General features: G+C 50.0%; 1 protein-coding gene across 1 annotated transcript in view; it reads right to left on the bottom strand.

The window, feature by feature from the left end:
* CACNG1 (calcium voltage-gated channel auxiliary subunit gamma 1) overlaps positions 1-9,707 on the bottom strand; it is a 36,343-nt gene extending 26,636 nt beyond the window's left edge. Inside the window, exon 1 of the mRNA XM_089508159.1 lies at positions 9,305-9,707. Within this exon, the coding sequence (XP_089364285.1) occupies positions 9,305-9,548 (244 nt within the window). The 5' untranslated portion in view covers positions 9,549-9,707. The remainder of the gene's footprint in view (positions 1-9,304) is intronic.
* Positions 9,708-14,045: the final 4,338 nt, after the last annotated feature.

The following is a 14,045-nucleotide window of genomic DNA, read 5'->3' as shown; positions in this document are numbered from 1 at the left end:
CTCCTCCACCACAATCTTGCCCCCCTGGGCCCCTGTGTCCTGCTCCTTCATCATCCTCCTCTTCCACCACAATTTTGCCCCCCTGGGCCTCTGTGTCCTGCTCCTTCATCATCCTCCTCTTCCACCACAATATTGCCCCCCTGGGCCCTTGTGTCCTGCTCCTTCATCCTCCTCCTCCACCACCACAATCTTGCCCCCCTGGGCCCCTTCGTCCTGCTCCTTCATCCTCCTCCTCCACCACAATCTTGCCCCCCTGGGCCCTGGTGTCCTGCTCCTTCATCATCCTCCTCCTCCACCACAATCTTGCCCCCCTGGGCCCTGGTGTCCTGCTCCTTCATCCTCCTCCTCCTCCACCACAATCTTGCCCCCCTGGGCCTCTGTGTCCTGCTCCTTCATCATGCTCCTCCTCCACCACAATCTTGCCCCCCTGGGCCTCTGTGTCCTGCTCCTTCATCATGCTCCTCCTCCACCACAATCTTGCTCGCCTGGGCCTCTGTGTCCTGCTCCTTCATCCTCCTCCTCCTCCACCACAATCTTGCCCCCCTGGGCCCTTGTGTCCTGCTCCTTCATCATCATCATCCTCCACCACAATCTTGCCCCCCCTGGGCCCCTGCGTCCTGCTCCTTCATCATCCTCCTCCTCCACCACAATCTTGCCCCCCTGGGCCTCTGCGTCCTGCTCCTTCATCCTCCTCCTCCTCCACCACCACAATCTTGCCCCCCTGGGCCTCTGTGTCCTGCTCCTTCATCCTCCTCCTCCTCCACCACAATCTTGCCCCCCTGGGCCTCTGTGTCCTGCTCCTTCATCATGCTCCTCCTCCACCACAATCTTGCTCCCCTGGGCCTCTGTGTCCTGCTCCTTCATCATCCTCCTCTTCCACCACAATCTTGCCCCCCTGGGCCTCTGTGTCCTGCTCCTTCATCCTCTTCCTCCTCCACCACAATCTTGCCCCCCTGGGCCCCTGTGTCCTGCTCCTTCATCATCCTCCTCTTCCACCACAATCTTGCCCCCCTGGGCCTCTGTGTCCTGCTCCTTCATCATCCTCCTCTTCCACCACAATCTTGCCCCCCGGGCCCCTGCGTCCTGCTCCTTCATCATCATCCTCCTCCACCACAATCTTGCCCCCCTGGGCCTCTGTGTCCTGCTCCTTCATCATCCTCCTCCTCCACCACAATCTTGCCCCCCTGGGCCTTTGTGTCCTGCTCCTTCATCCTCCTCCTCCTCCACCACAATCTTGCCCCCCTGGGCCCTTGTGTCCTGCTCCTTCATCCTCCTCCTCCTCCACCACAATCTTGCCCCCCTGGGCCCTGGTGTCCTGCTCCTTCATCCTCCTCCTCCTCCACCACAATCTTGCCCCCCTGGTCCTCTGTGTCCTGCTCCTTCATCATGCTCCTCCTCCACCACAATCTTGCCCCCCTGGGCCTCTGTGTCCTGCTCCTTCATCATGCTCCTCCTCCACCACAATCTTGCTCCCCTGGGCCTCTGTGTCCTGCTCCTTCATCATCCTCCTCTTCCACCACAATCTTGCCCCCCTGGGCCTCTGTGTCCTGCTCCTTCATCCTCCTCCTCCTCCACCACAATCTTGCCCCCCTGGGCCCCTGTGTCCTGCTCCTTCATCATCCTCCTCTTCCACCACAATTTTGCCCCCCTGGGCCTCTGTGTCCTGCTCCTTCATCATCCTCCTCTTCCACCACAATATTGCCCCCCTGGGCCCTTGTGTCCTGCTCCTTCATCCTCCTCCTCCACCACCACAATCTTGCCCCCCTGGGCCCCTTCGTCCTGCTCCTTCATCCTCCTCCTCCACCACAATCTTGCCCCCCTGGGCCCTGGTGTCCTGCTCCTTCATCATCCTCCTCCTCCACCACAATCTTGCCCCCCTGGGCCCTGGTGTCCTGCTCCTTCATCCTCCTCCTCCTCCACCACAATCTTGCCCCCCTGGGCCTCTGTGTCCTGCTCCTTCATCATGCTCCTCCTCCACCACAATCTTGCTCGCCTGGGCCTCTGTGTCCTGCTCCTTCATCATCCTCCTCTTCCACCACAATCTTGCCCCCCTGGGCCTCTGTGTCCTGCTCCTTCATCCTCCTCCTCCTCCACCACAATCTTGCCCCCCTGGGCCCCTGTGTCCTGCTCCTTCATCATCCTCCTCTTCCACCACAATCTTGCCCCCCTGGGCCTCTGTGTCCTGCTCCTTCATCATCCTCCTCTTCCACCACAATCTTGCCCCCCGGGCCCCTGCGTCCTGCTCCTTCATCATCATCCTCCTCCACCACAATCTTGCCCCCCTGGGCCTCTGTGTCCTGCTCCTTCATCATCCTCCTCCTCCACCACAATCTTGCCCCCCTGGGCCTTTTTGTCCTGCTCCTTCATCCTCCTCCTCCACCACCACAATCTTGCCCCCCTGGGCCCCTTCGTCCTGCTCCTTCATCCTCCTCCTCCTCCACCACCACAATCTTGCCCCCCTGGGCCCTTGTGTCCTGCTCCTTCATCCTCCTCCTCCTCCACCACAATCTTGCCCCCCTGGGCCCCTTCGTCCTGCTCCTTCATCCTCCTCCTCCTCCACCACAATCTTGCCCCCCTGGGCCCTGGTGTCCTGCTCCTTCATCATCCTCCTCCTCCACCACAATCTTGCCCCCCTGGGCCCTTGTGTCCTGCTCCTTCATCCTCCTCCTCCACCACCACAATCTTGCCCCCCTGGGCCCCTTCGTCCTGCTCCTTCATCCTCCTCCTCCACCACAATCTTGCCCCCCTGGGCCCTGGTGTCCTGCTCCTTCATCATCCTCCTCCTCCACCACAATCTTGCCCCCCTGGGCCCTGGTGTCCTGCTCCTTCATCCTCCTCCTCCTCCACCACAATCTTGCCCCCCTGGGCCTCTGTGTCCTGCTCCTTCATCATGCTCCTCCTCCACCACAATCTTGCTCGCCTGGGCCTCTGTGTCCTGCTCCTTCATCATCCTCCTCTTCCACCACAATCTTGCCCCCCTGGGCCTCTGTGTCCTGCTCCTTCATCCTCCTCCTCCTCCACCACAATCTTGCCCCCCTGGGCCCCTGTGTCCTGCTCCTTCATCATCCTCCTCTTCCACCACAATCTTGCCCCCCTGGGCCTCTGTGTCCTGCTCCTTCATCATCCTCCTCTTCCACCACAATCTTGCCCCCCGGGCCCCTGCGTCCTGCTCCTTCATCATCATCCTCCTCCACCACAATCTTGCCCCCCTGGGCCTCTGTGTCCTGCTCCTTCATCATCCTCCTCCTCCACCACAATCTTGCCCCCCTGGGCCTTTTTGTCCTGCTCCTTCATCCTCCTCCTCCACCACCACAATCTTGCCCCCCTGGGCCCCTTCGTCCTGCTCCTTCATCCTCCTCCTCCTCCACCACCACAATCTTGCCCCCCTGGGCCCTTGTGTCCTGCTCCTTCATCCTCCTCCTCCTCCACCACAATCTTGCCCCCCTGGGCCCCTTCGTCCTGCTCCTTCATCCTCCTCCTCCTCCACCACAATCTTGCCCCCCTGGGCCCTGGTGTCCTGCTCCTTCATCATCCTCCTCCTCCACCACAATCTTGCCCCCCTGGGCCTCTGTGTCCTGCTCCTTCATCCTCCTCCTCCTCCACCACAATCTTGCCCCCCTGGGCCTCTGTGTCCTGCTCCTTCATCCTCCTCCTCCTCCACCACAATCTTGCCCCCCTGGGCCCCTTCGTCCTGCTCCTTCATCATCATCCTCCTCCACCACAATCTTGCCCCCCTGGGCCCCTGCGTCCTGCTCCTTCATCCTCCTCCTCCTCCACCACAATCTTGCCCCCCTGGGCCCCTGCATCCTGCTCCTTCATCATCATCCTCCTCCACCACAATCTTGCCCCCCTGGGCCCCTGCGTCCTGCTCCTTCATCATCCTCCTCCTCCACCACAATCTTGCCCCCCTGGGCCCCTGCGTCCTGCTCCTTCATCCTCCTCCTCCTCCACCACAATCTTGCCCCCCTGGGCCCTTGTGTCCTGCTCCTTCATCATCCTCCTCCTCCACCACAATCTTGCCCCCCTGGGCCCCTGTGTCCTGCTCCTTCATCCTCCTCCTCCTCCACCACAGTCTTGCCCCCCTGGGCCCTTGTGTCCTGCTCCTTCATCATCCTCCTCTTCCACCACAATCTTGCCCCCCTGGGCCCCTGTGTCCTGCTCCTTCATCCTCCTCCTCCTCCACCACAATCTTGCCCCCCTGGGCCCCTGCGTCCCGCTCCTTCATCCTCCTCCTCCTCCACCACAATCTTGCCCCCCTGGGCCCCTGTGTCCTGCTCCTTCATCATCATCCTCCTCCACCACAATCTCGCCCCCCCTGGGCCCCTGTGTCCTGCTCCTTCATCATCATCCTCCTGCACCACGATCTCACCCCCCCTGGGCCCCTGTGTCCTGCTCCTTCATCATCATCATCCTCCACCACGATCTCGCCCCCCTGGGCCCCTGCGTCCTGCTCCTTTATCCTCCTCCTCCTCATCCACCCGGATCTTGCCCCCTCTTGCCCCCTGCGTCCTGTTTCTTAATAATAATAATAATAATAATTATTATTATTATTATTGTTATTATTTGTATCCCGCCCCTCTGAGAACAATCGGGGCGGCTAATAAAGTAAAAATACAGAACATATAAAATCCCTAATACCCTCCCCTCCTTAAAAAAGTATTAAATCCAATACAGTATTTAAAAAGGCACAAAACAAAAAATACACAAACAAACATACAAGTTAAAAACTGACCAAAAAATCATCTTCCTCATCCACCCCAATCTCACCCCCCCAGCTCCCCGCGTCCTGCTCCTTCATCCTTCTCCTCCTCATCCACCATGATTCTTAAGGTGAGCTGTCATGGGGGTTTTCTTAGTATGTTTCTCCAGAGGGGATTTGCCCTGGGCTGCTTCCCAGCCCCACTGATCATGTGCAAGGGTGTCAATTCGAATGAAAACAATTTCACTCTTCACATTTCATAATTAATCATTGCTTTGAATTTGAATTGACTCTGCTTCCCCTTCCCTTCGGAATGGCTTTGGATTGGAGTTCCTATTTCAGGTGTGATAAGGGTCCTAGTCTCTTGAGCAGCAGAAAATAAGATTGCTCTATCTCAATATGACATCCCTTCAAATATTTAAACATAATTTGCTCCCTAAGGTTGGTCAGCAGCAATGGCGTCACTATGGGGGTGTGGTAGTACAGACTGCATCAGGTGACACTATGGGGTTGTGATGGTACAGACTGCACCCCAGAAGGGGGATGACACACGATGGGGCCATCCTTCTACCGGGGCGAGGGGCAGGCATGCTTGGCTCCGATTCTCCACGGTGGCTGCAGTCTCCTCATGAGATGTATAGCAACTGTGTGAGGGGAGGCAGGGGATGGAATAAGAGTAGGAGGGCAAAGAGAGTGGGCTGTGAAAGTGGCAGCATGTAAGAAGCAAGGTGTGTTGTTGTGTGTCTTCAAGTCAGTTCCAACTTATGGTGATCATAAGGAGGACATATTCTGGGGCTTTCTGTGGCTGAGAATGTGTGACTCACCCAAGGTCACCCAGTGGATTTCCATGACTGAGAGGCGATTTGAACTCTGATCTCCAAAATCATAGTCCAAGGCTCAAAGCACTATGACACACTGTCTCTCACTGCCAAGGTGTGAGTTGAAGCAATTCAGGAAGTAAGGGGGAACAGAGAGTGACTAGTATGAATGATGGAATCCAAAAAAGCAAGGGGACTTTAAAGTAGGTTTGCTGAAGGCCCTCTCTGTTCCAAACCCAGCACTTTAAACATTTCTCTGTACTACTTCTGTTAGATCAATTGTAACTTTAAAAACAATAGTATCACATTTTAAACAAATTGGAAAAAATGCAACAACTAATAACCTGCATTTTCATATAGAGAATGTCAATTAGAGTAATTTGCGTAATTAGACTAATTTGCATAACATGGAAATTGGGTGCTCAGGTTTGAGGAATATGGCAACCCTTGCCCTAGTCCTGTGTTGGTGGCATCTTATGAAGACTGTTTAAGCTTTATGCATTATGTGATGCTAAAGAGCCAAATTCACAACGATACAATGAACCTGTCTCCTAAATAAATGTAAGCCTTGTCAGTAAAAGGAGGATAACACACACACAGAGTCTAGTCTTCAAGAGGCTAAACAGAGGACTGCATCTATATTGTCATGGCCCTGAGCAAAACACTAGGGAACCAAAGAAAGATGATTTGTACATTTTTTCAGTTGGGTGGAACTGGGAGCTTTGGAAGATACAGCAGCTTATTATGCCCGGATGAAGATATGGGTGCCTGCTGCCATTCTCTTTTCTGCACAACATTTCAACTTTAATTATTAGTTTAATAATTAATAAAGAATTAAACAATTTATTAAAGAATGCACACACTCATATTTGTGTCCTCATATATAAAACTACAGGGACTCTTGATAAATTTGCCAGAGGACAAATCTATGTTCTTTTTTCTGATGATGCATTTTCTCCTTCTTTCTAATGTGCAAGGAGCCATTGTCTTCCCCAGTGTCTAGGCTATTCCATTATCAACTCCCTCCCTCAGCATGATATGGTTTACCATTAGCCCCAGACTCCCACAGACCACAAGGGAAAGGTTCCTTGGTGGCCCCCAGAGTCCAGACCCCGAAAAGCCTGGGGTGATTCATTCATTCTGACTGGATCTATTTGCTCAGGACTAGATGAAAATAAGAGTCCTGAACACTTTTCAGAGGCCAACCAGACAGGGACATCACTGGGGGAGGGGTGCGGGGATGTGCGGACTGCACCGGGTGACATCTGAGAGGGGATTGACATACAGTGGCACTACAAAGATTAGTGTCACCCCAGTGCGATAACTGATGTTATCACCCCAGGGGAGACAACATGGGGAAAGCACGGCAGGAGAGAGGAGGGGATGGCAGAAGAGGAACTGGCATCAGGGAGGGAGGGAGAGGCACTCGTCATCTGCCCTCCCCTTCTTGACCATCTCACCATCCTGCCCACCCCCCAACAACCTGGGACATCCTCCAAGTTCCCCCCTCTGCCAGCCAGGTCACCACTGCCATCTGCCTGCTGTGGCTGCTGACAGGAGTGGGTGCTCCTGTCACCCAGCATCCCCTTCCCCCACCCCAGCCCCATCCTCAATTGCACTTGGCTTGCTGCTGCCTCCTCTGCCTTATGCTTCTCTGCCATTTTGGGCTCTCTTGACCTCAGCTGGGAGAACTCAAGGAAGTGGAGCAGCACAAATGGGAGGTGGTGGCAATCAGCAGCTAGTGCTGCTTCTGCCTGACAGCACCTTCTTCCAGCCACCCAGCCACCCACCCCATCCTTGGCTGCAACCAGCTTGCCACTGCTGCCACCTCCACCTTATGCTTCTTCCCCATGTGGCTTTTACCTCATGCACTCCCTAGCAATGCCCCTGGTGTCTCCTGGTGGGGTGGTTGGTCACCAGCCATCCCAAGAGCCCTCCCAACAGTCATCCCCCTCCACCAGCCAAAGTGCCTCTGTTCTATACTCACTGGTGGGATTGGAGTGCTGGTGGGCTGGGAAAGGGAAGTGCCAGTGGTAGCACCAGCAATGGAGCCCACAGAATACTGCCCTTTCTGATGGTACCCGCCCCCGCCCCCCCGCCCCCCCGCCCCCCCCACTTCTTGCCTAGTCAACAACTCTGCCAGACCTGGAAAGGGCCATGGTTTTTTTCTGCCTTGGGCTCTCTCAACCTTGGCCAAGAGAGCCCAGGCCAGTGGTGAAGCATGAGGCAGAGGTGGTGGCAGTGCGATAATTGCACCAGAGGATGGAATGGGTGGGGAAAGGGCTGTTGGGTGGCAGCAGCAACTTGGTATCATGGCCTCCCCTTCGTGCTGCTCTGCTTGACTGCTGTTGAAGCCAAGATACCCTAATGTTGCAGCAGAGAAGCAGAAGGCTGAGGAGACATTGTCATGGAGCCAGCTACAGCCAACAATGGGGGTGGGAAGGGGATGCTGGGCCACAGTGGGGAGATGGTAGAGGTGCCACAGTTGGTGGAGGGTGGAAGCTGGGGTGTGTGCCAGGCAGCTTGGGCTGGAAAATGAGGATGGCAGAGTGGTCAGGAAGGGGAGGGCAGATGGCAAATTCCCCTCCATCCCTGCTGCTGCTTCCTCTTCTGCCACCTCCTCCCCTCTCATGTTCTCCCCAGGGTGGCTGCCTGCCTGAGGGTGACAACATGAGTTACTGCACTGGAGTGGCACTAACCAGGGAACCCAAATATCCAAAAGTTAGAAAGGCAAGTGGTGGCAGGGGGTGGGAGGGAATGACCCATAACCTGAATGAAACATCTATGTCCTTATGGACTTCTCCATGGGAAGATACAAAATGCTTGTGCTTACTTCTTCTACATTCATACATGTACAGGATTGCTTCATGCCTTGAAAAATGCATGGGGAGAACATGGAAAGTCAGTTTTTACAATCCTTGTCTCTTCCCACCCCACCCCCATGACCCATTCATTTGCTCAGTTTCTTATTTAAAGATGAGCTCTGGAGCATAAAGCTGAGGTTATAGCTCAGGCAACAGCAGCAATAATAGGCATACTTGGTTGCTACACCAATCTCATGCAAGCAGCTCCTGGGGTTTTGTTATCTGTGGCACTTGCTACTGTCATGCATTTAGATGTACATGAAAAGAATTTCATTGCAGTTATTTCTTTCTGTAAAATACCTGTGGAACTTGTGGTCGTTTGTTTTTAAATTCCAGTGATCTGGTCCATTACCTGCAGTTCTCTCTTATCCTAAGCAATTAAAGTTCTTTAGAGTCACTTTTGGCCATAAATTAGTTTTGTATTTTTGATGTATTCCCCATCCTTACATAATTATCCAAATCAGAAGTGCTATTTAATGGATATGCTATCAGTAAGTAGTCTGAAACTCTAGGGGTTATGTAGGCCAAGGTACAATGATTCCCACCCCACCATTACTCAAATAAAGATTTCTGTCAGACTTGGCAAAGCTGCGTTCATTGCCACTGCTGTGATCAAAGAATCCAGAGAAAGCATCTCTTATGTTCTGTTTCCTTTTTGATTTCTGCCTTCCTTACTGGCTTCCCTTAAAATCAGGGCAGCCAGAGAGTGTTGTACTAAACGTTAACACAATACATGCCGAGGTAGCAGAAAAAGCCTCAAGGAAATATGATGAAGAACATAGCTTTGGGCTACCTGAAAAGCAACATTGGTGGTGACATTTCCCTTTTCCCAGATGCCTGCTAACATACTAAAACAGAAGCTGCCTTGCTGTTTTTAAGATATTCTGCAGCACATTGTCAGGCGATTATATGAGGACACCTACCTCCTGGCAGGCTTATTGGCCCACAACCCTGCTCTTTGTCCGTTTCGTTTTCTTTCATGAAGATGCGTTTTATACAGATCCGCCAGAGGCCAAAGTGGGCTGTCTCACAGGTAGCATTGTATTCCTCCACCTTAGGACTCAGCACAGCCCAGTGGTCCGTCACTACTGCTGTAAACATTAAAGCAATGCCAATCAAAATAATGGCAAAAGTCACCCGGACTTTCAAAGCCTTGCCTTCGGTCATGGCTGGAAGGTTTAGGCCAAGATGCAGTGGTGAGGGCTGGTTCTGGATTAATCTGCTGGTGGCAAGGAACACTGCAAGTCAGCTGAGTTGTCTTCCAAAGTCTTGGCGTAGCTAAGCATGTTCAAATGTCAGCCCTGCAATGGCAAAGTGGAGTAGCAAGGAGGGGGAAGGGGGCTGGAGGACTAGAGAGAGACAAGCAGCCAGCACCAGCAGCAGCACCATGTACAGCTGTTAAGATGTATCAGATGATCAGGCTGGTTGCGAGTGAGGCGTCTATTAATGCACAGATTGGGCGAAGGAACAGGCTGCTCAGATTACGATCTCATACCCACTGCTGGGGTTTGTGCTGGGAATTCCAAAGGCTGTCTTGAAGCAAAATGGATTTAGCGCAATGAATGACCACCCCTATAGCAAGCACCTCGCCAGTATGTATGTGCCTCAAAGACAGCTATAAATACTAATACATATGCTGGAAACCTCTGAGTCAAGGCAGACCAAATACGGCAGCACAAAAGGCTGGATCCAGCAATCTGTGCTTGTGTTTATGGCTCTCTGTGTTTGTGTGTTCATACTCACACAATTGCACCATTTCTTTTGCTTCTGCAATTCACAGGGAATGGCTAAGAGCCATGGACGACATTAGAAATCTCTTAGTTCCTGGATGGGCTTCTCCTCCATATTTTGTGAATAAAACAAGATGGTAGTGATGCCAGTGGTAGTTAATGTGTAACCAATTGATTGTAGCTGATGTAACAACCCAGGGGTGTAGCAGGAGCCAAAATTTGGAATATATTATATAAGGAAGGGAGGTTTAATCTTTCCCTTACCCACCCCATGCTACAATTCTGATGATCCCTTCCCTCCACCTCCCAGGAAAGCTGCTAGTACATTTGTCAGAGAATCTACCTTTAGCTTCAGTGGAGAAAAGTACTGACAGACCCATTTCCACTAAGGAGTTTATCACACAGAGGGCAAATTGGTAGAATCCCATGCATAAACGGGATTTTAAAACCCAGGTGTTGTTTGTCAGATGTGATGGTGTGAAAGAGAAATAACACGAAAATAATCCGAACAGAAAGCTCCTTTGTACTTTTGAAATTTAGTGAAAGTGAAAAGGAGCTGCTTTGATGACTTTGCATTCAGGTTATTTTCGCATTATTTCTCTTTTACTCAGATGGTAGATTTGGAGACAAAGGCCATGTAATAAGACCAGAATACAGCCCAAATGAGGCTTCAATTCGGGAGCAGTAAGTTGATTGATAAAGCTGTGCGATAAGCTCCTAAATCATTCTAAGATGTTTTTCATACTGCACAATGGCAGCACTGTGAATCCACTTTACCTAGCATAGCAACATCCTATGTAATCCTGGGATTTGCAGTTTGGTCAGAGAGGCTTCCAGGTCAACGATCTTGAGGCTCAACCTCTAAATGTCCAATCTCAGGATTTCATGACTGATACTATGGAATCATACCCCTGTATTTTTATTCTGGATTTTTTATTTGGTGAACAATTTGTAGGCTATATTTCAGAGGAAGGAACTGGCAAAATAATCTCTGAGCATTCTTTGCCTAAGAAAACCCGAGCATACCCCACATGATATGAATATCCCCCGATATGATATGAATGATATGCCTCTGTCTGTGTATGATCCCTGCCTTGCTTGTGGATGCTGTTGTTATTGTCTGATGTTGGATATTTTATTGTTTTTAGCTGCTTTTAAGTGAATTTTGATGTAAACACTTTGTGCTTTTATTTAGTCTGTAACCCCGCTTCGATCCACTGGGAGATGCAGGGAAACATAAATAAATAAATTATTATTATTATTATTATTATTATTATTATTAAATTCATGGGGTTATCACAAGTTGAAAGATTATTTGAAAGTGCATACGTACATGTGTGCATGCACAGATACACTAGAGCTTTCTGGCTTAGGGCCAGCCATTGTATAAGTTGGAGCTAAGCAATCATACAGAAGTATTCTACAGAGGTCACATACAGACAGGCGAAAATAAAGCTGCTTCGGGTCACTTTGGAGATGTGCTTTTTAAATGATGCATGGGTCTTAAGAGTCCAGAAGCTGCGCCAAGGCTGTGCTCCAGTCCTTAGGACTGGAATGTGGCTTTGGCGCAGCTTCCGGACTCTTAGGATGCATGCATCATTTAAATAGCATACCTCCAAAGTAACCCAAAGCAGCTTTATTTTGGCCTGTCTGTATGGGGCCAGAGTATTTGAATATACTCAGTCACATATCATGTTGCAAGCTGAAGACTGACAAATCTTTCGACAGGGCAGCAGGTATTTCCTTTCCATTGGCTTATTCCCCACCCTGAATCTTACTTATAAAGCCCCAGAATCCCTATTATGAAACTGTATGTGTGACACCAGCGATGAGAACCTGCCTTTACCATTTGGACTGTATCCTTTATGATTGTGTGGGATTGGGAACATGTGTGCAGTTGTGATAGCATACAGACAGGGTTCAGCCAAATTATTGTTCTTTCAATTAACTGGGCACTTCTCCCCACCCCAGTAAAGACTGAGGGCATCTTAAAAATATTATAATGTTTAAAACAAGAACAATCCTATATATCCATTGCATACTACTGTGGCACCATAATAACACTGCTATGTAATGAATTCTGATGTGAACCCCCTCCACCTCACTTCCTGGAAAACAGCTGCTGGGACTGACAGAGGCCCATTCCCCTGTCAGTTGGGAAACAGCTGCCTGACACTCCCTTCCCCTCCCATGAGTGATCTATGGCACAACAGGCAGAAAAAGGACCCCTATTGCAAATGCCCCTCATGCTGGAGATTGCTGACATGAGGGTTGGGTCACGTCAGGCAGCTGCTTCCTGACTGATAGGCCTGTTACAGACTGCCAAAATAAAGCTGCTTCGGGTCTCTTTGGAGGTATGCTATTTAAATGATGCATGCACCCTAAGAATCTGGAAGCTGCACCAAAGCTGCACTCCAGTGCTTAGGAATGGAGTGTGGCTTTGGCATGACCTCTGGACTCTTAGGACCCATGCATCATTTAAATAGCATACCTCCAAAGAGACCTGAAGCAGCTTTATTTTGGCAGTCTGTAACAGGCCATAGTAAGTGAGGTTTAAGGAACCTTCATAGTACCTATGTAGCCCCTAAACTAGCGGCTACATAGGGAGTGTGAATATGTAGCAGTTGTGAATGCATAACTGTAGGTTACATATTTGCAGTTGCCCAGCAGGATTCTGCCCATCATCTCTATAATGGAAAACTATACTCTCCCATCAAAAAGAAAATCATCAGTAGAATCAATAAGCACAATGCAAATCTTTGAAAAGATTAGCCAGTCATATACCACAAACACTGTGAAGAAGAAACTATGCCCTATGAGGAAAGACTTAGGGAGCTGGGTATGTTTAGCCTGGAGGAGAGACGGTTAATAGGTGATATGATATGCTCTGAGAGCCTTTGTTGCTGAAGAGTGCTATATAAATACTCCAAATAAATAAATAGCCCTGCTTGAGTATTTGAAGGGGTGCCATAATTAGGACAGAGCAAGCTTGTTTTCTGCTGCTCCAGAGACTAGGACATGGAATAATGGATGCAAGCTACAGGAAAACATTAGAAGGAACTTTCTGACAGTAAAAGCTGTTCGACAGTGGAACAAATGCCCTTGGAGTGTGGTGCAGTCTCCTCCTTTGGAAGTTTTTAAACAGAGGCTGGATGGCCAACTGTTGGGGGTGCCTTGACTGCAAGTTCCTGCTTGGCAGGGAGTTGGACTGAGTGGCCCTTTGAGTCTATTCCAAATCTAGATATTTGTCTATTGCTGATATTACCATCTTTATCTCAAAGTGGACGTGTTTTTCAGTCAATGAGCCAATGGCTGTTTATAAAGAAGCCTCTCTGTGCTTTTTATAATAGGTATTTTTAAAGGAGACATATTTTAAAGTTGGAAAATGTTGTGCCCTGATTAAGCTACGAGGACAGTGTGAGTTACCAGAGAAAGCAAGACAAGGTTTATTCTTATGGTGTTCCAACTGATCTTTTCTTACTCTCATGTCTAAAGAATGTGCCAAGGAGTCTTATGGTACTTTGAAAAGGAACAGATCTATTGTACCATAAACTTTCAAGGACTAAAGGCATTTGATGAAGTCATTACATGTATTTTAGTTCCCAGAACCTCTGCTAGTCTTTTAGGTGCTGCAAGACTCCTACTAGCTTTTTCTGCCTTATACCAGAGCTAAGGAGAGTTACATTTTGGACTACAATTCGTAGAATCCTCTAGCAAGCATTCTGAATTGAAGTCCAAAATGTAATATTTTCAGGCTGTGTCAGACTAAAATCATGCCTCTGGAAACTGGGATAGTGCTATTAAATAGAACCATATCTCCCAATTTCTAATTGAGGAAGATTTAGAAAATACTTTCTGGATTGTAAACTTCCTTATTAACAGATAAAGATCAGACTGATAAGAAATGTTTCCTGGGTCTCTGAAATCAATGCAA

The sequence above is a fragment of the Sceloporus occidentalis genome, unplaced genomic scaffold, assembly GCF_023333645.1.
Source record: "Sceloporus occidentalis isolate IW3139 unplaced genomic scaffold, rSceOcc1.0.p SCAF_1, whole genome shotgun sequence".
NCBI classification, from domain to species: Eukaryota; Metazoa; Chordata; class Lepidosauria; order Squamata; family Phrynosomatidae; genus Sceloporus; species Sceloporus occidentalis.
Note: the sequence above shows the minus strand (reverse complement) of the source record. Positions and strands in the feature narration are given on the sequence as shown.